The sequence below is a fragment of the Melopsittacus undulatus genome, chromosome 3, assembly GCF_012275295.1.
Source record: "Melopsittacus undulatus isolate bMelUnd1 chromosome 3, bMelUnd1.mat.Z, whole genome shotgun sequence".
Taxonomy (NCBI): Eukaryota; Metazoa; Chordata; class Aves; order Psittaciformes; family Psittaculidae; genus Melopsittacus; species Melopsittacus undulatus.
This window is the reverse complement of record NC_047529.1, coordinates 98,733,125-98,756,196: the sequence shown is the minus strand read 5'-3', so window position 1 is coordinate 98,756,196 and position 23,072 is coordinate 98,733,125. Positions and strand designations below refer to the sequence as shown.

The 23,072-nt window shown below is 43.9% G+C and overlaps 1 protein-coding gene across 1 annotated transcript; it reads left to right on the top strand.

The window, feature by feature from the left end:
* The first annotated feature begins 214 nt into the window (after positions 1-214).
* MRPS18A (mitochondrial ribosomal protein S18A) lies at positions 215-21,897 on the top strand. The gene is made up of 6 exons (XM_005145337.4): positions 215-365; positions 520-551; positions 4,157-4,267; positions 11,223-11,346; positions 12,163-12,229; positions 21,329-21,897. Exons 1-6 carry the CDS (start codon positions 266-268, stop codon positions 21,471-21,473), a joined length of 579 nt encoding a protein of 192 aa, XP_005145394.1. The 5' UTR covers positions 215-265; the 3' UTR covers positions 21,474-21,897.
* Positions 21,898-23,072: the final 1,175 nt, after the last annotated feature.

Here is a 23,072-nt window from a genome sequence, read left to right as displayed (position 1 = left end):
CGCGTAATCTCTCAAGAACGATGCTCCAAGCACCTGATCATCTTTGTGGCCCTTCACTGAACCTTCTCTATTCATTCCTTGTCTTTCTGGTAATGAAGAGTAGGTAACCTACACACAGGAAAAACGCTGGGCAAAGGAACAGACTCCGACCCCTCCCTCCCCTCAGGTGTCATGGGCGGAGAAGGATGCGTACCAAAATGGCGCCCGCAGAGCCCGCCTTCCCACCGGCGGAAGCAGAGTGACGGCAGGCGACAGCGACGGCAAGATGGCGGCGCCTAGCCTGCTGCGCGGGGGGCTGCGGCGCTTGTTCACCGGGCTGTTTGGCAGCGGTTGGACGTCGCCGCCGGCCCGAACCCTCCGGGAGGGTGAGTCTGGGGGTTGGCTCCGCCCGTCCCCCTCCCCGCGGCCGCGGGAGACGGCTGTGTTCGCTGTATTTCACCCTCTCCCCCCCAAAAAACACTGGTCCTGTTAGTCTGAATGAGCCTCATGTTGTCCTCCCGTCTCTTTCTTTTTTCGCAGTCGTGGAGGTGACTGAAGGCAATACCACCACAGTAAGTTCCTGTACCCCTTTTCCTCAGTAGTTGCCCTTGCTGTCCCTTTTCTATCCTTCAGCCTCCTGTTGTGTGTGGCTGTGCCCACCAAGGCCTCAGTGCAATGCCCAAAAGAAAAAGAAGGGGAAAAGGTCGCTTTTCTGCTTGAAAGACATCAGGGAAACCTGCTTCGGTTGAAGATGTCCCTGCTTATTGCAGGGGGGTGGACTTGCGGTCCCTTGGAGGTCCCTTCCAACCCAGATCATTCTAGGATTCTGTTACAGGATGTGAAAGGAAAACCGAAATAGGAATGTGTTGCAAATACAGGAGAACAGTGGAGGGCTTGGCAGTCAAAGGTTGGGGTTGTCATCCTGTTGCTGGTGATGGGTGCTTCCAGTCAGAGCCACCTGTAGTGCTAAACCCTTCCCCGTACCCCAGGAAAGTTGGAAGCCCTGACCAGAGGCATTCAGGACCCAAAATGCAAGAGGCGTTTCTTCAGATACCTTCTTCAGATGAACTTTTGAGAAGAGTTTGTTTCTTAAAGTGATGACGCTTGGCATCATTTTGAGTGTGAGGAGGCATGAAGGAGGTTTGCCTGCTGGCTTTGTCACTTCACTCTGCACCAGCAACACTGTGGCATCATAGGATGTCTCTCTACCAGCTTCATGCCCCACACAGCTTGCATTTGCTCTGTATTGTGTTTGTTATCACCGAGTATGCCGTAGTGACTGTAGGTGATACAGAGTTTGCATCTTGTAATGCGCTTGGTTTGGTAAGGACACATTTTCACTGAAAGGGGTGTTGTCAAAGGAATGCCTTAAATGCTAAAGGAAAGCTGCTCCTGAAAATAAAAAATATAAATTCTGTAGTAACTGATAAAGAAGAGTATTTTCTTAGCTACAGTTTAAGGGCAGAAGGAAAAGTTTTAGGAATAGAATTAGAATTTTACTTAATAAGCTGCAGCAGATCAGATGGTGCTCATCAAGTGAATTTTCAGTTTTTGTAAGAAGTACTGAAATTTGGCAGAGGGTGTGGGAGTGGAGAGAGTGCATTATTCTGCTCACATTATATATGCTAGTAGCAATCTATGCCTTAGCTGGAGACAGAGAGCGCAGGTACTTTGAAATGTGTAAATACAAGAGCAGAGCAGGAATTACTTGGGAATAGCTAGAAGACAGTGCACCTAAATGCTAATCTGTATATACATAATAATAAGGAGGGAATGGACTTTTTTCCTTGCTAATGAAACAAGCGAAACCTGATTGATCATGCCTCTGGAGGTCTTGCGTTTCCTTCTTGTTATATTTGTGTTAGTGGACATTGTCTTTTTTGAAACCTAAATGGAGCATGCTGCTTGTATTTTAGATATATAATATCAACAGAATTTTGTTGTTAGCAAGATCTCAAAGACTGTCAATAAAAACAAGGTGAAGGTATGCATTGGTATAGTGGAAAGTCTCTCTCTTTTTTCTCTTCAAGTGCCAGACTACAAATCTTTGCCCAGAGACCTGAAGAGAAGTGCTCACAAATATGCACTGCAGTCGGTTTAACAAAAACAAGGGGGGAGTGCACACACCAGTACAACATATACAGTAGATTGCTGTACTTTGCCCTCAGTTTCAGAGGGAATGCATATTATAATCACAAAGTGCCAATACATTAGCTGGGGCTTGAAGTAAAAAAGGTATGCATTGCAATAGCAGAGCCCTTTAGAAAAATCATTCTCCCTGGCCATTGTAGATGCATAAGGGAGATTTTCTACTGTGTAATATCCTAGCATCAATCTAGGATCCATCAGTACTCCTAGATGAGGAACATCTTGTAACAAATAGTGCAAATTGAGCAACCAAAGGGCTGATACTCTTCTTGGCATATCCTCTGTTCACTCCATTTATCCTACCAACTCTACATCAGTCTTTCTGAATCCATCTTTCTGTGTTCATCTTTGTATGTGTCCTTGTTTTTATTAGTATTAAAGGAAGCATTTGACACGAACCAGATGAGTGAATCTTGGAGAAATCTGTATATCATCATCATACTGAAAATGTAGAGTCCCTGTATTCCCTCTTAGTTCTCTAACAGAAAAATAAAATCTGGGTAGGTTAACAATATGAAAATCCTCAGTAGCTGGGGAATAATTGCTAAAGAACTGTACATTGAAATTTGTCTCAAGAAGAAATTATATTGACGTTGTCTTCTGAATCTTTATTCATTTCCAAGATGGAATTAGTTAAATTAAAATCTGAAGGCAGACTGGTGAGAATCAAGTCCGGATACACTGGCTTCCCACTGGATTTACCAATGAATAGACAATTAGACACTGGCCTATGTTTTATATTTATAGTAATTTTTTTGGTGTTGTAAAACCTGGCTGTTCTACTTGTGGGGGGAGGAGTCTTACTTAAAAATAGACAATATTTTCTGTCTTTGAGGTAGAAAATGCTTGAACTACATACAACTTATCTGTTGCCATTTTGCCATCACTAGACAAGAAAGACAAAAAACATGGTCTAAAAATAGTTCTGACAGTTCAGCTGGATGCCAGTTTCCCATGCACACTTACAGAAACATCATGCTTTTCTCTTCCCAGGTTTTCAGGCACAGAAACTGATGGCTCAGTTTAAATCAGCCAGCTTTTTTCTTTAAAGTAACATTGCATTCCGCCCAGGGTTTGTTTTTAAACTCTCTTGTGCTTGTGCTGTTTGAGAGTATCATTTGGTGTTCAAAATCTGGTTTTAGTCTTACCTTGACCAGAGGAAGGTTCCAGAATATTTTGGAGGAAAAAGAAATGGCTTAGTTTTATTATCTTTTCTGTCTCATTCATCTGCAGTTTGAGATAGCTCTTGCTTTTATTCATAAGCCCTCAAAAGACAAGTGCACATGTAGATAGGCTTCATATTCCTAGCATCTACATTTAGAAAACAAATTTCTCAAGTCCTTCCCCCACACACTTTCTACATCTCTGTGTGTTACTTTGGAGGAAACGTGAGTGTTGGGTGTCACCACTTCGTAGTGATACAGAAAAGATGACAAAATGATCTGCTAAAGCAATTGTTCAGGGAACTAAACTGGATTTAAAAAAAATAACAATCCACAGACATCTCCTAACAGTCATTTCTTAAATTTAACTTTTGTTGAGAATTTTTCCTGTTGGTGACTTACAATTTAGCAAGCCCCTGTGTGTTTTCACCTGCAATGGGTATCCGCTATTCTGTGACATTCTTGTATTCCCAGGAAAAAATGTTGTTTAAAGCTTTTGGCTAAAAGGCTGCTACAATTTCAAGGCATGGTGCTTCACAGGAGTACTGCAATAGTGGAATTCAGAGAGATATGAGAACTTCACACCAACTATGAACTAGTTTACATTTAGTAAATCATATACATGAATTTACCAAATGGTTCTCTGTGCCCCTTGGGTTTGTTCTTGTCCCTATAGCCTCTGTATATGCCAAGTGCTTGGTATATCTACAGGTAAGCAAGTTGGATAATGCAGATATTCTTCCCCTTATATGTACACAAGAGTGGTCAACATGTTGTGCACTTGATGAAAAGTATTCCTCATGTCAGAGGTGCTGGTAGAGGTCTAAACGAAGCCTGATCATTTTATCATCTGAATTGTTTCCTAGATCGAAGGGAGAATTATAGAGGATAAAGATGCTGCAACACCAACTCCTCCAAATCCCACTGGCCAGTGTCCCATCTGTCGCTGGAACCTGAAGCACAAGTATGATTATGTGGTAAGTTTAATGAAGGAGAGTTCCCCCATTCTCATCTCTCTTTTGCTCTGTGTAGTAAAGACAGCTAGCTCTGCTTCTTTTTGACTTAACAAAAGCTTCCTACACACTAATTGTTTGCCTTGGCTGATGGTATTCCTGGGAAAAAGAAGGATGAGCTCATATCAAATAGAAGGTTTGGAATTCTACACATGGCCATCTCATCTGAGAAGGTCATATATCTCTTTTGTACCCAGCTGCTGCCTTTCAGCATTGCACTTCTAGGAGAATCAAACTGGAATGCAACATGCAGTCAACTGATAAAGGCCTGTTCTAACTCCGGAAAGACCAAAAGACTTGAGTAGATCAATTATATATCTTCAAGCACTACCATTTCTCACTGGGTCACTGTCTGTCAACAGCTGATTTATATAACTTCTAAACTCTTGATGGGTATGAAACAGAGGGTATGTGTTTACATCCCTTGCAACATCAAAAATAGGTTTGAGTCAAGCTTTTTGCAGGAAATGCTAATGACAAGTTTATTAGCTAATGAGAGGATTACTAACGCTAAATGTAGAAGATGGGAGTAAAGTTCTCTAATGCTTTAAAACAAAAGCACAATAGTCGAGACACTTTAGAATAAGCATAAGATACAAGATACAGAATGTAACTTTACAAGAAGTCATTCAAACACAGTTTACAAAAGGACTGAGTGCCCTCTCAGCAAGCTAAAACCCCAGTACTGGAATTAGAAAGGAAGAAAACCAGACAGGAACATGCTGTTAGTAAGATAAGGCAACAGAAAACTCAAAATAACTTGATGTCAATAGGATTAGGGCAAGAGAGATATAAATGCATTTGGAGGAAAAGAAATCTTTGTGAGAAAGTCCATTAATGAGAGTAGAGGGGACTGAAAGCCACATTGGCTGCAGAATGACTGAGCAGCTCACATGCAGTCCTAGGACACACACAAAAGAAAAATTATGTTTTAATATCTAGGTAGGAATAGCAGTCTTGCAAATGTAAACCAACAGGAAAAACAGGTACATAAATAGCTTAAGTACTGAATTAGGTACTGACCAGCAGGCCTGAATTGTATATAGCCCAAGATCTTAAAGGTAATTAGCTAAAAACCACATTATTTCACTTGCAGGATTTTGGTTTTTGTTTAAAAGCCTGAAAAAAATCTGAAGGAATCACTAAATGGTTTGAAAATAGCAAGTGAAATCCTAAGTAGCTGAGAGAAGGAGAATGATGCTGATGACTACCATTTGGTAACTCAGACATTGTGAGTTCCAAGTAAAATGGTGTCAACTAGGACTAAAACCAAATAACCTGTTGTATAGGGCTAATTATGACTCATGAATTACAAAGAATGTGAGTACAGCAGTGGTGCCAGATAACATACTTGCAGTTACTCCAGGCAGGTGAAACAACAGATGGGAGATGTAAATGAAATACTAGTTTACTATCTTTCAAAGCCTGTGTTGCAGAAATAAAGTTGTTCAGGATCTGATGGTTGTCAGTGATTGACTCATGCTGGATGCAGTATTAAATGGTGAAATAAACTGGGAACAGTGGAGTATTTAGTGTTCTCTGGTCTAGTTTCTCAACAGTCTGGGAAAGCTAAAAATACAGCAATTTGCAAATGATAAAAAATCAGGAAAAATGGCACATACCATTAAGGTATGGAAAGTACTGCAGGAACAGATCACATTTGTTTTATTTTGCTTGTGTTTGAATGTAGCAGTTTCTTGCAGCTCTTTCCTTCTTTGTGGCTGCTGAACTGTGTTGTGATCAAAACAGACCAATCACACTGGAAAATATTTAAGGTTAATACATTTTTATGTGACTTCTAAATGCAAGGGGTCAACAGCTTCATTAAATGCAGACTTCCAGAGAGCATTCCATAAGTCACACATTAACAAGTCCAGAGAAACTATAAACTGATGCTCAGGGATGAAATAAGCTATAGGAGCAGATTAAATCTTGGAAATTAATATGTAGACTTACTTTCTGCTTCTGACTGTGGAAGACTGTTGCATGTAGAGGTAACAGTGCCATTGAGAGGCAGAAAAGCCTTTTTAGACAACATGACAGTGTGATGCTGTAGAGCCTGAATTTCAGGATTAGAAGCAGGCTGTTAGTCCCAACAGACAATGTAAAGGGTGAGCCTTAAGTGTATTGGTAGAGTGAACTAAGGTTATAAGTTTTCTTCCACCCTTCAGTTTTGATTTTTTTTTAGATCCTGATTTCTGTTATTCACTATGGATGCAAAAGAAAATAAAATGTGAGGAGGGATCCTGCTGCCAGAGTCTTAAGAGTCATTGCCAAGGTCATTCCTAAGAAAATGTGGCCCTGAGAGACAAACAAGAAACATGTCCATCTTGTCTGTTACATAATTTTTTGAATGCTTATGTTGATGTGCATATATATGTATATATATATATATCCAGCACTCCTGCTGTAGAACAGAGGAGAACCTGGACAAAAAGCTAGAAAGTCATTTCCAAACTGTAGGGTTTCTTACCTCAGCATTTAGAAGCATCCCTCTGTGGGGCTAATGAGAACTAGGAGAAATTTCAGTTCTGGAGTAAACTATCTCTTCTGCTTGAGTAAGTCCCTTATATGTTTGAGAGGTTTGTACCAGTCACAGATTTTCAGGCTTTTAAATGTTAAGGTGAATAGAATCTCCCTTTTCTGTACAAAAGTGCTGTCTATTCTTTGCTGCAGCAGTGATGAGCAGCAGAAACTTGAAATGCTTAAATAATAAAGTACAGGCATTTAACTGTGTGGGTAATTAAACAGTGTCACAATTTACTCACTGGTTAATTGTCCTGAAAGTCTGTAAATTGAGAACAGCTATTTTTGTTAAAAGATAGAGCTTAGTTCATACAGCATAACCTATAATCTATGCTTGGTAAGAGATCATAATAGGTGGATCACAGTGGTTCCTTTGAGATTGATAAGCTGAGATCAGTCAATTGCACAGAAGGGAAAGTGTGAGCTTTTTTGCTTGGGATGCTTGTAATTGGACTGAATGAGGCACTATGAAAAGGGAAGTGTTGAATTAGCCCCTGAGGGAGCTGAGTAATATGACCTCACAGGACTTTCCTTTTGTCATGTGCAACTAGCACCATCTAAAGTAGTGGCATAATGAGTTACTTTGGCTGTCAGAGAACTGGGGGACCAATGTCTCCGAAGTTATTAATCAACTGAACAGGCATTGTGAGCACTAGCAGGTCATGATTCTAACCTGCCTCAGCTGTAGTGTGGGGGGCTGCAGTTGTCCGTGCCAGTTCAGCCCTGAGTGTCTGCTGAGGCTCAATATAGCAGAGCCCAAGGTGTAAATTCCCATGGTTTGTGGTCTGCGTAGCCCTGACCATTGAAATTGAGACCTCAGTTGATTTTTTTCTTTTTTTCACATCCATTGGAGATTAAAAAAATAAAATATTTTAGTAATTGTCAGGATGCAACTGGGTCGAAACCTGTAATCCTGTTATGAAATGCCTGGAGAATGGTGTATGGCTCCCAGGGGTAAGGGAGAAAGGAAAAACTAAACTCTTGTATAACTGGAAATAATGACTGGCAGACTTTTCTGATACAGCCCAGTAATAATTTGGCTACACAGACAGAACTCTTTGTGCGGTAAATGAAGGTTTTAATGAATTGCATGTAATCAATCAAGGATCCTGTGTTTCAAAGCGCATGCAGATATTAAAATGCAGAGTTGCCGCTGTATTTTGGTTGCCATCTATTCACAAGAACTTGATGTACATAGTGTTTCGTGTAGCAAGTTTATCCAGACCTTTTAGAGGTAAAGGCTAAACTTGTTTTTAATTTTCCCCCTTTTCCACTTCAAACATCATTAGTCTGAGTAGGCAGTAAATATGTCATCTTGCTTTGGCAGCAATTAGGGGAAACCAAAGTGCAAGCTTTGCCTGTTAGCCCTAGATTAATTCAATCCAAGTTGTTTTCATCAAATGCTGCAGATTACAGGGCTGGGAATCTGGGTCCAGCCTCGTGGGAGCTGTCCAGTGATTAAAGCAAATCCGTGGTTATAGGCTTGGCTGTCCACGAGCACAAAATGTGAATTTCATGGAACATGACGGCACCATGAGAACTTGCCAGATATATTTTTTTTGTTGACCACTCTGCATACTTGTTCGCTTCCCTCCACAGCTGCCCCATAAAATTGGCTGTACCTGTCTACTTGTTCCCAGTGGTAAGAGGCATCTGTGTGAGTACTCTGGGAGCAGCACCTGGCCTCTTGTTAATGTAGAGACTTTCAGAAATGAACCAACCTCCTGTCAAGTGTGCAGTACTTAAAGCTGAACAGTGTGAGTGTAATTTGGAGCTGCAGCGGCTTGGACATGGGTGATTTTAGTGAAGAAATGACAGCCACACAAGGGTGTTGGTCAGGTGGTGACACTGTTGATCAGAGATGGTAGCAGAGAATGGATTTTCCTGATTTTTTCCACAGAGGGGGAAAAAGACTATCTCCCTTTGCTTTCTACCTCCTGCCTTTGCATGGAAACATTTGATAACAAGCTTGTGACTCTGTGGGGCGTGGTAGTAATATGAGAAATCACTTGGACCACACACACCCTTCACAGGAGCCTGTGGCCTACTTAGGCATTCATGGCTGCAACAACCGGAACAGTCTCAAAGTTGCCATCAGCTCCCTTTTTCCTCTTCCCCACAGACTAATGAAACAGTCTAGTAGAAAAGCCAAGGAAGTGTTTTACTTTCTAGACACTTGTTGCTGAACAGCCCATTTGCACTTGAGGAAATGATAATCCTTTTGCTAAATGGCAAATTGAGCTGTTAGTGATTTGGAGAATTGCTAAAGATGAGGGAAAAAGGGGATGGAGACTTGCTCTGGTTTCCTGAATCCAATCCACTGCATTTCAGGAGTGTTCAAAAACCGGTGCCATTGGACTGTTTCAGCTGGCCTCCATCCGGTTTCCACCTGTGCAGCCAGCACCAGCTGATCCTCTGGTTACTGTTCTCATTGGCAAGGCCATATGTTAGCTGGGCTGAGGACACTTTGCTTCCATTTTAACCATAGATGGCTTCTCAGAAGCTTGCTGCTAGTTTCTCAGCTGTGCTTTTCTTGTTCTTTCGATACACCATCACTGTATGGTGTTTGATAAGTCATTATCAGTGAGAAGTTGCCTAACCTGCCCTATTTTCAGAGACGCTAGATCTGAAAATCAGTCTGAACACATTCATTGTACACAAGTGGAGGTAGAAAAGAAGGCAGATAAGGCTAGAGGGAAGTTGTCTGTCATGATAATATTAGTGAGGGTGGGGTTGAAGGCAAGGAGGAAAAACAACAAAAATCACAAAACCCCAAAAGAAATGAAAACCATCTAAATTTTGACTGTAGCACTTGTATGACAACATGTCTCGGAACTGATCATTACCAGAAAGCTATACTGACTTCCAGCTACAAAGCTGAGCTGCTCATGTGCAGTGGAGGTGGGTGTATAATTCAAAGATAGCTAGGTTTTCTGAATATTCATTTTATATCCATTTGTGTTTGTTTGCTTTTGCAAGGGCAGTAAATGGAGTTAGGAATGTGCTGGGGAGCTCTTTGTAAAGGAGCAAAGATAGGGGGGTGGAAGCAGGTCTGTGACTGCCTGAACAGCAGGCAGAGTCATGGTAACCCCATGTGAAAAGCAGTAAGTACTCTTGTTCTTGCCTGTTGCCCTAGACAGGGGAGGTGTAAAGTGCTGATGTAGCTGGTTTGAGTTCTCATTCTGTCAGGGTGCTCCCTGGCAGGTCCCTTCCAGCCGGCACATAGCCTCCTCATCATCCAGCTACCTCAATTATCAACATGTTCACAACAGCAGTGAAGAATTAGATTCTCAACCAGCAACAAATCTGTCCACAGATGGGGAAGGAGCAAGCACAGACTCTCCAGAGGCTGTTTGGACCAATTTGTGCTGATGTCAGCATGTCAAGGGGACTTGTCTGCATTGGCCTGAGGGGTACATTTGCACTTGTGTGTGGAAGTGGAGAGCATGTATATAAATGCTGAGATGTTCTACTGTGTACAGTTAATGGGACACTTGTCCAACAGCTGTTGCTGCTGTGTTTAAAAAATGGTCATCTAAGCCCTGTGATAGTATCTGATTGTAGAGATTCCTTTAATTTTGTTTTTATTAAGAGTGCTTTATGTTTCTAGAGCTCTTAATTGGAAAGGGCAACAGCAGCACAATCTAAATGATTCTCAAGTCTCAGACACGCTCCACATGCTCTGAGTGCTCCTTCCATCCAGCATGGCTGTAACAGCCCCACCTAATGCACACACAGTTGAAGGACTGAAGGCAGCAGTTTATCCTGTTAGGTCTTTCCCATCAGCACATGTTCTCTTCTTACAAAAAGCTTCTTCAAGCAAGATCTTGGACCATTTCCCTGCTCTCCACCCCTCCAGAGAGACATAAGGGAAGTTCCACCATGGGAAACTGGATGAAAGTTTGAAGAGTAGATAGCAGAGAACAGTCCTGCTCTGAGGGGACAAGGAGGGGGCCAGAGGTGATCTAACGTATCTGTGACCTTTGGGACAGCAGCTGTGATGGCATTTCAAGTTGTGTAAACACTGTCCATCTGTAGGTCTTGTGTAACCATGTCTGAGTACCTAGGACAACATTATCTTAGCTAGAATCTTGGAGCAAGTGACAATGAAGTAGCAGCATTGCGGCTGACATCATGTGTTTACACTGGTGAAGTCAGGGGAAGACTCAGACCATCTGAGTGACCTTATTGAGCTAAGCTGGCAGGCGGAGTGACAGAAAGCAGAAGTCACTTGGTGTCAGACTGCAGCCAAAATGCGTAGGAAGGAATCATTGTTTTGTTTTGCTTTGTTTTGAGTTGTGTACACAGCACAAGGGTCAGCACAATACCTAAGAATCACAACAGTTAACCTAGCAGTAGTACTGATGGGTCTGCCCTTCTCTTGGTCCCTCAGGATGTCTTGCTGCTGAGTCAGTTTATCCGTTCTGATGGAGGGATGTTGCCACGAAGGATCACAGGCCTTTGTTTGGAGGAGCACAAGAAGATTGCTGTCTGTGTGAAGATGGCTCACCGTGCAGGTACCTAGCCTCTTCCTAAGACAACCCCTTATTGTGGGGTACCCATGGAAGCCCTTGAGAGGGGTTTCCTGTCCAGTTAGTGTAGCTCAGTGAGATGTCATTCTCCAGTCACCCAGCAGACTCATTATGGTCCAAGAGCTGGGACAGGATGATGGACCATAGGCTACTTGTTCCACTTTCTGTGTGTCTTGGCTCCTGCCTTGGCAGCAAACACTTACCCTTGCAGCTGGGTCTACCATTGCAGAAAGATCTGGGAAGTGGCGTAGTTTCTCATAACTAATGATTAAATACCAGCATCTGACATTACTTGATTTAGTGTAAGCTTGACCTACCCTGTTAATAGCATGGTAGCACCTGTCTACCATCTGCCATGTGAAGGCTTGTGCTTTATCCTGGGAGTAGGACCCAGGTTAACACAGTCAAGAGTATAGTGCTGATCTTTATGCCTGGTACCTGAGTTGTATCCAGGTTAAATGGACTGAGAATTTTAATGGTCTGGTTTTCATCCTAGAGATGGAATCTGATTTGACACCAGTGGCCTCTGTCTTCTCAAAAAGCCTATCCAGTGAGCCTAAGTGGCTGTGTCTTTGGTGTGCATTTCCTCTCTATACACAGCAAAAACTCCTAGCTTCTCTTTGTCTGGGGTTGCAGGTTCAGCCAAAATTCAGATAAAATACTTTCTACTGTACTTGAGTTTTTGCTGTGCTGTCCCATTAGGGACCTGGATCCCTGGGCTTATGAGGTGTAATGTAACTTCTGGATGCTCTAGAGGCAAGAAGGAACTGCAAAATATTCTCACGCCTTTTTCTGTTTCAGGTTTGTTGCCAAACCACAGACCTCCACTTCCTGAAGGGCATATTCCCAAGAAACCCAAACTCAACAGGTGAATAGTCTTGTCTTTCCACATCTCTTTTTCAGCATTAGATTGGAAAAGGAAAAACAGTTCCTAATAACTGGGTAAAAGATGCCTCAGGCAACAGGACTCATATGTCCAGCTGGAGACCGGTAACGACTGGTGTCCCTCAGGGATCGATGTTGGGACCGGTCTTGTTCAACATCTTTGTCACTAACATGGACAGTGGGATTGAGTGTGCCCTCAGTGAGTTTGTTGATGACACCAAGCTGTGTGGTTTGGTTGATAACACTGGAGGGAAGGAATGCCATCCAGAGGGATCTTGACACACTTGTGAGGTGGGCTGATGCCAACCTTAAATCATGTTTAACCATGCCAAGTGCAAGGTCCTACACCTGGGTGGGAGCAATCCCAGGCACAGCTACAGGTTGGGCAAAAAGGAAATTCATGGTAGTCCTGCGGAGAAGGACTTGGGGGTGTTGGTCAATGAGAAAATGAACATGAGCCAGCTTCAGTGTGTGCTTACAGCCCAGAAAGCCAACCATATCCTGGGCTGCATCAAAAGGAACATAACCAGCAGGTCGAAGGAGGTGATCCTGCCCCTCTACTCTGCTCTCGTGAGACCTCACTGGGAGTATTGTGTGCAGTTCTGGTGTCCTCAACACAAAAAGGACATGGAACTGTTGGAACAAGTCCAGAGGAGGGCCACAAGGATGATCAGGGGACTGGAGCACCTCCTATATGAAGACAGGCTGAGAAAGTTGGGGCTGTTCAGCCTGGAGAAGAGAAGGCTGCGTGGAGACCTCATAGCAGCCTTGCAGTTATCTGAAGGGGGCCTACAGGGATGCTGGAGAGGGACTCTCCACTAAGGACTGTAGTGATAGGACAAGGGGGAACGGGTTCACACTTAAACAGGAGAAGTTTAGACTGGATATAAGGAGGAAGTTTTTTTCTGTTAGGGTGGTGAGGCACTGGAATGGGTTGCCCAGGGAGGTTGTGAATGCTCCATCCCTGGCAGTGTTCAAGGCTAGGTTGGACAGAGCCTTGGGTGATATGGTTTAGTGTGAGGTGTCCCTGCCCATGGCAGGGGGGTTGGAACTAGGTCCTTTCCAGCCTTAACTCTTCTATGATTCTATAAGTGTATTGAAAGCATTCCAAAGAAGGTTGGCCTGTCGTCATACTCTGTCAGCCTTTTCAGGACAGACCACATCTCATTCAAACCATTTATTTACACAGGATTAAAACTGCCACACATTAGAGTCTGCCCTCCCTTCCTCAGCTGCTCTCACCTCCACATCACTAACACTCAGTAGGGCACTCACAGTACACAGAGTAGTTGAGGTTGGAAGGGGCCTCTGGAGATTGTCTGGTTCAAGCCCCCTGGTCAAGCAGGGTCACCTAGAGCAGGTTGTCCAGGACTATGTTGTCAGGTTTTGAATATCTCCGAGGATGGACCTTCCACAGTTCTCCGGGAAGCTTCTTCCAGAGAACCACCCTCATGTTGAGACAGTGTTTTCTTATGTTCAGACAGAATTTGTTGTGTTTGAATTTGTGCCATTGCCTCTTGTCACTGAACACCACAGGGAAGATTCTGTCTCTCTTGGCTTTACACCCTTCAGGTATTTCTAAACATTGCTAAGACGCCTCTGAATCATCTTTTCTCCAACCTGAGCAGTCCCTTTCTCTTGCCTTTTGGTGCCTGGCTCCCAACAGCAGTGGGGTGCCCAGAGGGGTGCCAGCAGTTAGTGTGGGGCTGAGCAGCCAGCAGGGGACTATCACAAGCCTGTTCTCCTCTGCCCCTTACCTGTTTCCCCCAGTCAGCGATTCACCCTCTGCCTGTCCTTGCTATGCAACAGGGTCTCTTCCCCCTCCCCAGCCTGAATGGCCTGGCCCCTGGCCTTTGGTGGGTGAAGGGAAGGCCTGCTTCCACCTCCTGTGCTGCAAGGGGACTTGGAGGTGCTAATCCCCTGTTTATGACCTCACACTCTGTTTCCATGGGGATGTCAGAGCAGTTTATGAACCTTGTATTAGCAAGCTGAGGGGTTACCAGGGGATATGGGGCTGTTGCTGGGAGAACTTAGATTGCAGGGCTGGGGAAGGCTGGAAACTCCAGCATTTCAGGTCTGTATTCATTTGTGCAGTGGGGATTTAAGGCAAGCTCTTGGAAATGTCCCTTGGATGCTGTCAGGCTGTGTACTAGCTATCAATGAGGATCAAATTAGAGGAATCTACATTTGATGCAACCTGGTAGCCATCAGATACTTTAACTCTGGAAACTTCTTCCCTGTGTCTTACAACAATTCAGGATGCTTTAGCAGCTGTCTCTCTCTAGCAGCTGTGGGATGGAGTGCATTATCTAGTTTGCATTCACATAGTAACCCTGCTTAGCAGGTTGAGACAGGAAATGGTAAATCCTTTATCGCTGGAATCACACCAGGACTCCAGCTATAATGCCCTGACTCTTGTAAGTTATTCCATAGACTTTTAGTGAGAACAAAGAATAGATAGCTCCGGATACATTGTATGCGCAAGTAGGTGAGCTACACTTCTAAAATCAATGAGATTTAACTTGGAGATTAGTATCCAACCTCCCTATTATATTGTTATTCCTTCCCTACACCACCCTGTTATTCTCCTCCCAGCAAGTGAATATAGCAAGCAAAGTGGAAGCAGAGTTTAAAAAAAGAGCAGAGCTGTTGCTGAGGAGGTAGAACAGCATTGAAATAGGCCAGCTTTGGGGTCTGGCTGGAGAGAAGAGAATGGGATCAAGAAATTGGATTGAAAGTTTTCATGGTGGGGCTGGAACTAAAACAGGTGAGTCCCAGAGCCAGGACAATGTGTAGGGGTACTTCAGGAATACTCTCCTGGTCCCTTATGATACTGTCTTCTCAGCCTGCTGCAAGCAGAAAGCTCTGCATGTTGGAGCTGTGCAAAATCTTGGCCACTGAAGTTTGATGGGAGTTTAGTGCATAGCCCCACCTGCATCTCCTACAGTGTTCTGTGGAACAGCAGCTGACATCACATAAGGCAGGAGATACATAGCATTGCATGGGGTTGTTGTGGCCCAAATGCAGGACCTGGCATTTTGACCTACTGAACCTCGTACCATTGGCCACAGCCTGTCCAGATCCCTCTGCAGAGCCTTTCTACCCTTCAGCAGATCGACACTCCCACCCAATTTGGTGTCGTCCACACATTCACTGAGACTGCCCTCAATCCCCTCATCCAGATCATCAGTGAAGATGTTAAACAACACCAGCCCCAATACCAAGCCCTGGGGGACACCACTAGTGTCCAGTCACCAATCAGATGTGACACCAATTTACCACCACTCTGGGCTCGGCCATCCAGCCTGTTTTTAACCCAGGGAAGAATCCAGCTATCTAGGCCATGAGCAGCCAGTTTCTCCAGAAGGACAGTGTGGGAGACAATGTTGAACGCTTTACTAAAGTCCAAGTAAACAGTGTCCACAGCCTGTCCCTCATCGGTGCGGCAGGTCACCTTATCACAGAAGATCAGGTTGGTCAAGCAGGACCTGCCCTTCATGAACCTGTGCTGACTGGGCCTAATCCTTCTGTTTTCCTGCATGTGCTTTTGTCTCCAGTCTCGCAAAGTTCTGGCTGATGCTCCCTATTGCCAGACTTCTTCCAAGGTTATGTCAGTATTTTTGAGAGCAGCTTCTTTTGCCAAAAGAGGGACAGACCACTCTGATGGAAAACCTTTTTGTCTCTGCTCTTCCCCGTGAGACAATGTACAGGTCAGCGGCATGAGAGGAACCCTATGGATCCTAAGGAAGTGCATGAAGAAGGGCTGAGGAGCTGTATTAATGTTTACTTTTGAGAACACCAGAAAACCTTCTCCTTAGCTTTTCCTTGGCTGCACTTGCAGCTGTCTTGGCCAGAAGGTTTGGCCCCTCTCAGGGTCACCTTGTTTAAAGTGAGCCTGCTTCAAATACAAAGTGTCTGGCATGCCTAGCTAGCACCTAGCTGAGATTAAAATGTAACATGCCACCATATGGAACTATCAGCAAACTGTCTTTACAAGGGTCAGGAGTGCTGCCCTGCTGTTGATCTAGTGATGTGAAGTGTGGATTTATCATCTAGAATACCTCTGCCTGCTCTGCTGTTCCCGAAGGTGCTCTTGTGGTGCTTTATTCAATGTTCTCCAAAGGGCAGAATTCCTGCTTTATTTTCTGAAGGGGTTTTGTTGTCTCCATTGTATGAACTTTGGGCATTCCCTTCTAAATGCCTCATATTTCTCTGCAGAGAGGTAAGAATTAACCTGCTTAACACTGGGTCACTTGGCAGCTGGCTCCCCTTACCCACCCCGTGTCCTGATCCTCTTCCTACCACTAGAATGGAAAAGGAGAACAGAATGCTTTGGGATATAGTGGCCTGCAGATTCCATCTTGTTCTTGGTCTAGCGCAGTATTGAATTGCCTATCCACAATGTAATTTAACATAGAGGATGAGATTGGGAACTGCAGAAGGTGTAATGTGAAAGTGAAATGCCAGTCTGAGCCAAGCTTTATGGTCCTGTGGGTGGTAGGAGACATATGAGTACACCTTGTAGTCGAATTCAACTGGGGAGTGCTCTGTAGTTCTCTCTTCTACCCCCTGCAGTTGTGACACTGTCCAGGTGAGAGTTGCCATGATTATTTCTTATTTCTTGGACTTTAGTGCTTTGGCTTTTTGCTTTTGCCTGATTTAGTTTTGATAGCAAGAGCTCATGAGTGTTACCACTCAACTGCTTTACAACGGGTGCTTTTGAAGAAATACGGCCATGGGAATACCCATGTCATCCATAAACTCTTGAGTCTTCTGTCCTCTCCCCCTCTTCTTATTTGTCTGCAGAACTTGGACATGGAAAACCAATGAAGTTACCCCCTGTCAATGCAGAATTACTTCCTACAGTTCATTTTCTGATGTTTGGCCCAGCCTGGGGCTTTCACTATTTCCAAAGGATGATTCCACAAGCAAATCTGTCTTGTAGCCAAGAATTGTTCCCTCATCCTTAGCCTGAATTCTCCCTTTCATAACCTCCCGCTGTTATTTCTGCATCCATTTGTGCTTCAGCCGGGCATGTTCCAGTGAAGTACTTCAGCAACAAAATATTTTCACTAGCCCATGAGGCTGAGGAAGTTGTTGGGGATTTCACCATCACTGTGCACAGTGACAGACTCTTCTCGTATTCCAGAGTCGTGTGTGTGCAGGCTACCACCAGAACTGTTTGGGAAGCGGTCAAGCACAGCCACAGGTCATACTTCTATCCTTGCTTTCAGGAATGGAAATGTGAATAGCTCAGCAGTTTTCTTCCCAGCATGGAAGCTGTCGCATGGATAGTGTGGACTAACACTCTATCCAGAACAGTCGCTGAGTTCAAGCCAGTCTTTAGATGCTCTCTTAATGTGAAAATAGCACTCACTTTCTTTGGCAGGTCCAAAATATTGATTAAAGCAGTTGTTCCCTTTCCAAAAGGGCTAAGGGATATTACAGGTTCCCTGAGCCTGGGCTCTGTCAGCAAGATGTGCTGGAGTACTTACTATGGAGTACTTGATTTTGAGTACTCAGTTGCCACTGCATTTTCATCTTCCTGCTGGAAGAGCAGAACTTGGCAGGGACAGTATCCAAGTCAATCCCTCCTCCATCACCTAAACTGAAGAAGTTGCTATGTGTTAGGAGAGAGGCAGTTCCATATGAACTCCTCATAAATTACAAAATTCTCGGGCTCTGTGGAAACCTCATCCCTAGGAGCAGAATCTGGTTTCACTGCTATCAGTGTTTCACTCCAGCAACATGTGGTTTCTCTCATCTGCATGGAAACTGTGCATAACATGTGAATTCAAAGCAAAGAGCCAGAGCGGCTGCAGGTGAGCAAAGCCAAGAGGTGTCATGGGAAGAGATGTGGCAAGGAGGAGGCAGTCTTGCCAGCACTTTGATCAAGTGCTTCCTGCAGTCTGTAGCCCTCAGCCTTCTGCTCTGAATCCAAACAAAAGCCAGATTGAGAAAGTTCAGTGAGGGTTCATTAGTTCAGCCTTGAACTGCACCAACATGGCCTTTGCTTGGGCTGTGTGCAGGACTGCAGTTACCCTATGGGTAGGTCATTTCCCTTCCCAAGCACCTGGAAGCCCTATGCCTACTACTAGGTGTTAAGTGGTAGCCTCTGAGTGGGAAGGCTTTGAGGCCTGCCTGCATGCTGAATAAATGGACTTGGACATGCCACAGAGATTATAGGCAATTGCAGTGACTGCAGGTGACTAACTACAGTTATTTCCATCCTGCTTATATCTTGCCTTTTCCCATCAGGGAAATCCTACCAGGATTCTGATCCCTGATAAAGCATGGATTCCCATGCTTTATCCAAACTACTCATTTGTGCAGCTGCAGTCTAGGATTCTGGTTGTTGCCCAGGATCCTATGGTGCTCAGTGGGACAAGCAGAACCCAGAGGTGAGCTGCTGGTCACCTCCAGTGATGGACAGTTCTGTCCCTGTTTGCCCAGAGTGAGAACTCTGTACACTGAGATAATCGGTTAGGAGCCTGTGGACCAGCTGCATTGGGCATCCACATGGAGGCTCTGTCCTCACAACCCTCCGCAGGTTAAGCAAATTCAGACCATCTGCCAGTGTGTGTTTGTAGGTGATTATAAAAACTCCCCAGGACAAACAGTGTGATTGGATACAATGGAAGGTTGGGTGGCTTGGCTAGAAAAAGGGGTACACTACCTTACATGTACAGCAGAGTGTGCAGAAGAGGCCTGTGTGCTGGGCTTCAAAGCTCTTACATGTGAGTTTTGTGGATTGTTTTTACTCTCAGGAAAAAAATGAAATAAATCTGTGACACAGTAGGAACTGGGGTTAGTCAAAGAGGAAAGGAACTTTGTAGACTGACTGCTCCCAGGCGTGAGGCTTTTGCTACTGCTGAATCAAGGTAAAAGAAAATTTAGAAAAAAGGGAAGAAAAAAGAGGCAGCAAACAAAATAGGACAAGTTTGAATCTGGGACAAAGCAAGTATTAAAAGCGCTAAAAGCAAATGTGCTTCAGGAAGGGAAAGCATCCAAATGTCTGTTTCAGCTAACAATGAAAAGCCCCAGCCTGCAGTCCCCAAAGGAAGCCAAAAGCCTGGACCAGAGGGCTGGATTAGACCTGCTCAAAAGAGAAATAACAAAAGCTTTAAAATCAGGCCATTACTAAATCCTCCCTCCTATGCAGAATTGGGGGGTGCACTTCCAGCCCCCACACAGAAACAGGGGGATTTCTTAAAAAGCCACTGTCTGTCTAAACCTGCACACAGCATTGATGTGTATCTGACATTCACACATTCACTTCTCTCCCAGTGAGATCATTTAGTATCATGGGAGCACTTTCCCGTAAGCCTGTGGACACGTGACCAGAACTGTACTTGGCACATTGATACATTAAAACAATTTGGGTTTTTTTTCCTCCTTTGCTCTAAGTTCAGTTTTGCAATACCAAAACTTGCACTACAGACCTCTCTCTGCAGCAAGGGTAACATGAAAAGAAGGACTTAGCGCCATGTGCCCGTCTAATACCCCTACAGCTTCTCCCAGAGGAGCTTTGCCATGGTTCTTTGCCAGATTCCAGACTAGGACCTGTGTCTGGTCTCTCTGAACAACCCTTGCATGTGAAATCAGAGACAGGAGAGTCTCTCCTGCTTCCTGTCCTGGTGGTGTTATGTAAGGGATTTCACTAATGCACTAGCATAACATTAAAGGTCAAAAGAGACTAATTTAATGCACACATAGAACAAATGGCTGGATCTTGCTGTATACCAGATCCTCCCCACTGTTGCTTCTAGATGTTTTAACTGTCATAAACTCCAAAAAGCAAAAGCAAAGGATTTCAGAAATGTCTTTATTTCTATGGCAGGAACCTCCAAACGTGATTCATTTTTCAATCTGCGTTGTCTGGGATCGCTGGGGAAGGAAAGTGCTAGGGGAATGGGCTGCTGTTATATAGTCTGTAGCTGCCTGGCATAGCAAGCTTTTTCTGTAGTTCTCAGGAATGTGCCAGATGCATTCAAACAAATGCATTACATGGGCTCTGTCCAAAGTTCTTAATATCTCAAATTTGCACAATGCAAATAAAAGGTAACAAAGCTGTTTGGGGAGAGGATGACTGATGGAGGTTACTTTAAGACCATGGGATTACTCAACAGAGGCATGCAAACATCCCTGGACAAAGTTTATCAGTCTGTTCCAAATTCTAATTTGTTGGAGCATTGTTTGTGCAGATTATGCTAGGGTTTTACTTTGGATCTTTATTGTCTGAAAGACTCCTCTTTCTCTAAGGACCTCTATTCCCTTCTCTACTGGTAGCAAAAGATTTAAAGCTTAACAAAACTCCAGGCCACCCAGCCACAGGGTAAGATTTCCAGTAACTGATTCTGGATCTGAAATCCCCCGCCTGTTTGCAAAGCCAAGTCTAAAACTTCAAATGGTAAAAGCAGAGGATATTTGCCAGACGTTGCTCTTCCCAGAGATTTGTAATTGTGATGATAATTCCATTCTAGTACTTCTTACAGTGTAAGTTCTGACTTCCTGCACCAGCAAGCTACAATAGTACTGTACAGAAAATACCGAAGCAAATTTAGACGTATGGAAATACAAGACTAGGCCAGAAATCCATCGCATGCAGAGAAATAACCGATTATCCAACAAAAGTAAAATTAATCCCTTTCTAGAGACCTTTTATCTCACAGCGCTTAGCCTTTGTAATTAGTTTACCTTATTGAGGCCAGCTGTTGAAATAGCACCTCCCATAGAGGCTGGATGCATGCAGGCTTCGACTTGTTGCAATGAAGGGATTTGGCACTCCAGTTTAGCTACAGGTAGACAGCTTGCCAGCAGACTGGAGAGTACACCTGATCTGTTTTGTGAGGATGGAAGTAAAGCCGGTGCTGGTGAGTGCAATACAGAGGTCCAGCTTAGAAGTTCCAAAACAAAGATTTCTTTCCAGTGGTCCCTTCTGAATGGAGGGAGCTCTGCTCACAGTTATTCTTTTTATAAAGAGGCACGTGGGGAGGCAGAGGCAACAATCCCTGCTCCTTCAGTCAGAACCTTTTCTCAGTGATCAGCCTCAAACTGAAATGTGTTTGTGTTGTTTCAACAGGTATCTGACCCGCTGGTCCATCAGGTCTGCAAAGCCCATCTGGAAGAGGGGCCCCAAGTGGTGCAAAAAGCCCTTCCCAGTCGGACACCCTTTGCTGAAAGATAATGTCACATACACACAAAAGCCTCTCTGTTTAAACCACTAGTGGCCAGAACCACCATAGTCAGTAAGCACAGCTGTTTTCCGCTGTTCTGCTGTTTTTGCAGGTTTGTCAGTACCTCCAACTTTATTATTCCAAAAACTTATTAGTATTGTCTGCAGTGTGAATAAGCTGCAGTCTGCTTCTCTAGGAGAATACAACATTCAGCAAAGCAAATTTAATGTGCAGAATGATTTGGAGAAAGGAAGAGGCAAAGGCGCTTACCTCAAAGCCAGAAAGGGTCTGAAGGCTTTTGTTTCATTATAGTCCACAGCTGGGTTTGGAAAAGGATGGTTCCTCCTTTTTCCAGCAGTGAACAATGATTCCCCATTAACCTATATTTCAACTCAGATTTGCCTCATTTGGGCTTTTATGCCTAGTTTGTGCTTCACTCCTGGATACAGCAAATACAGAATGTTGACATCCTTGATGACTTGGCTTGTTTTTTCCCCCTCCACCATTCTATTTGCCCTAAGTATTGCATGTCAGTGATACTGCTGCTTCCTGGGATCATTTGAGGCTGATAATGTGCATCATTTTCCATCCTGTAACCAAATAGTGGCATCATTTCTCTCCCTGTACATGTATGCACCATTCACCTATTGACCACTGCTGCTTGAAAAGTGCTACTTATGGGTCTGGTATGAAAGGCTCATTAAATTTATCAGGGTCATGATTGCTTTTGGCTCCTTTCTTTGATAACTGTCTGGGGGCTACAAATCAGCACAGCTTTTTTATGTACTGCTGTGCCACTTAACCTTGTACTGCCTTCATCAGTATCATCTGCCAGTACCTGTTGGCATGGACAGGAACAAAAGCAAGGGTAAACCCTTATTACCCAGGAAATCAAATTAGATCATAATGGCTCTTTTTAGCCTTTCTTGGTGAAATGCAAGCCCTATATTCAGCCCCTTGAGCTGACCAAAATCTTTTTGCTTTGGCAGGCAGAGCCAACGCTTCATTAATTATCAAGAGATAAAATCTCTGGCTGACCACCTCTGTTTTATGAAGCTACAGCCCCTCAGAAAGGAAGAGATTTTTCTTTCTCCTACATACAGAAGTTACTGTGTCTTCTAGGCCAGATAGCTCAGCACAATGAGCTTTACAAATAGAAGAGTCATTGGATTAAATCATGCTTTGTGATGAACCTGAATGAGCACCTTTTGCAAAAAGACCAGGTGATGCAAAAAAACAGTTTGGTTTTTTTTTCTACAGTTTAGTGCCATGAGCTGGAAAGATCCCTCCAAGTTTGGTGAAACCTAACATCTAAAAACCAAAATAGTCGTTTCAATATGCCTTTCTACCGTTTAGGGTTTAGAACAGATCCCTTACAGTATGCATCAGCTTTCCATGCTGACTCAAACTCTATTTCTGTTTGTCATTCATAGGTGGCAGCTGGCATTCATTCATGTTGTCTCCAAATTAGTTTTTGTGTAAGCGTGGTGTCTTTGTAATCAGACAGATGGCCTTGGTTTGATTTCTGACCTCAGGCTTTGCCCATCAGGGAAGAAAATGCCATTTGTTACTATCTAAAGGATCTGCATGACACATTACAGGGAATTCAATCTGGAGTTGAGGGAGGATTGCACACAATGAAGTCCTACA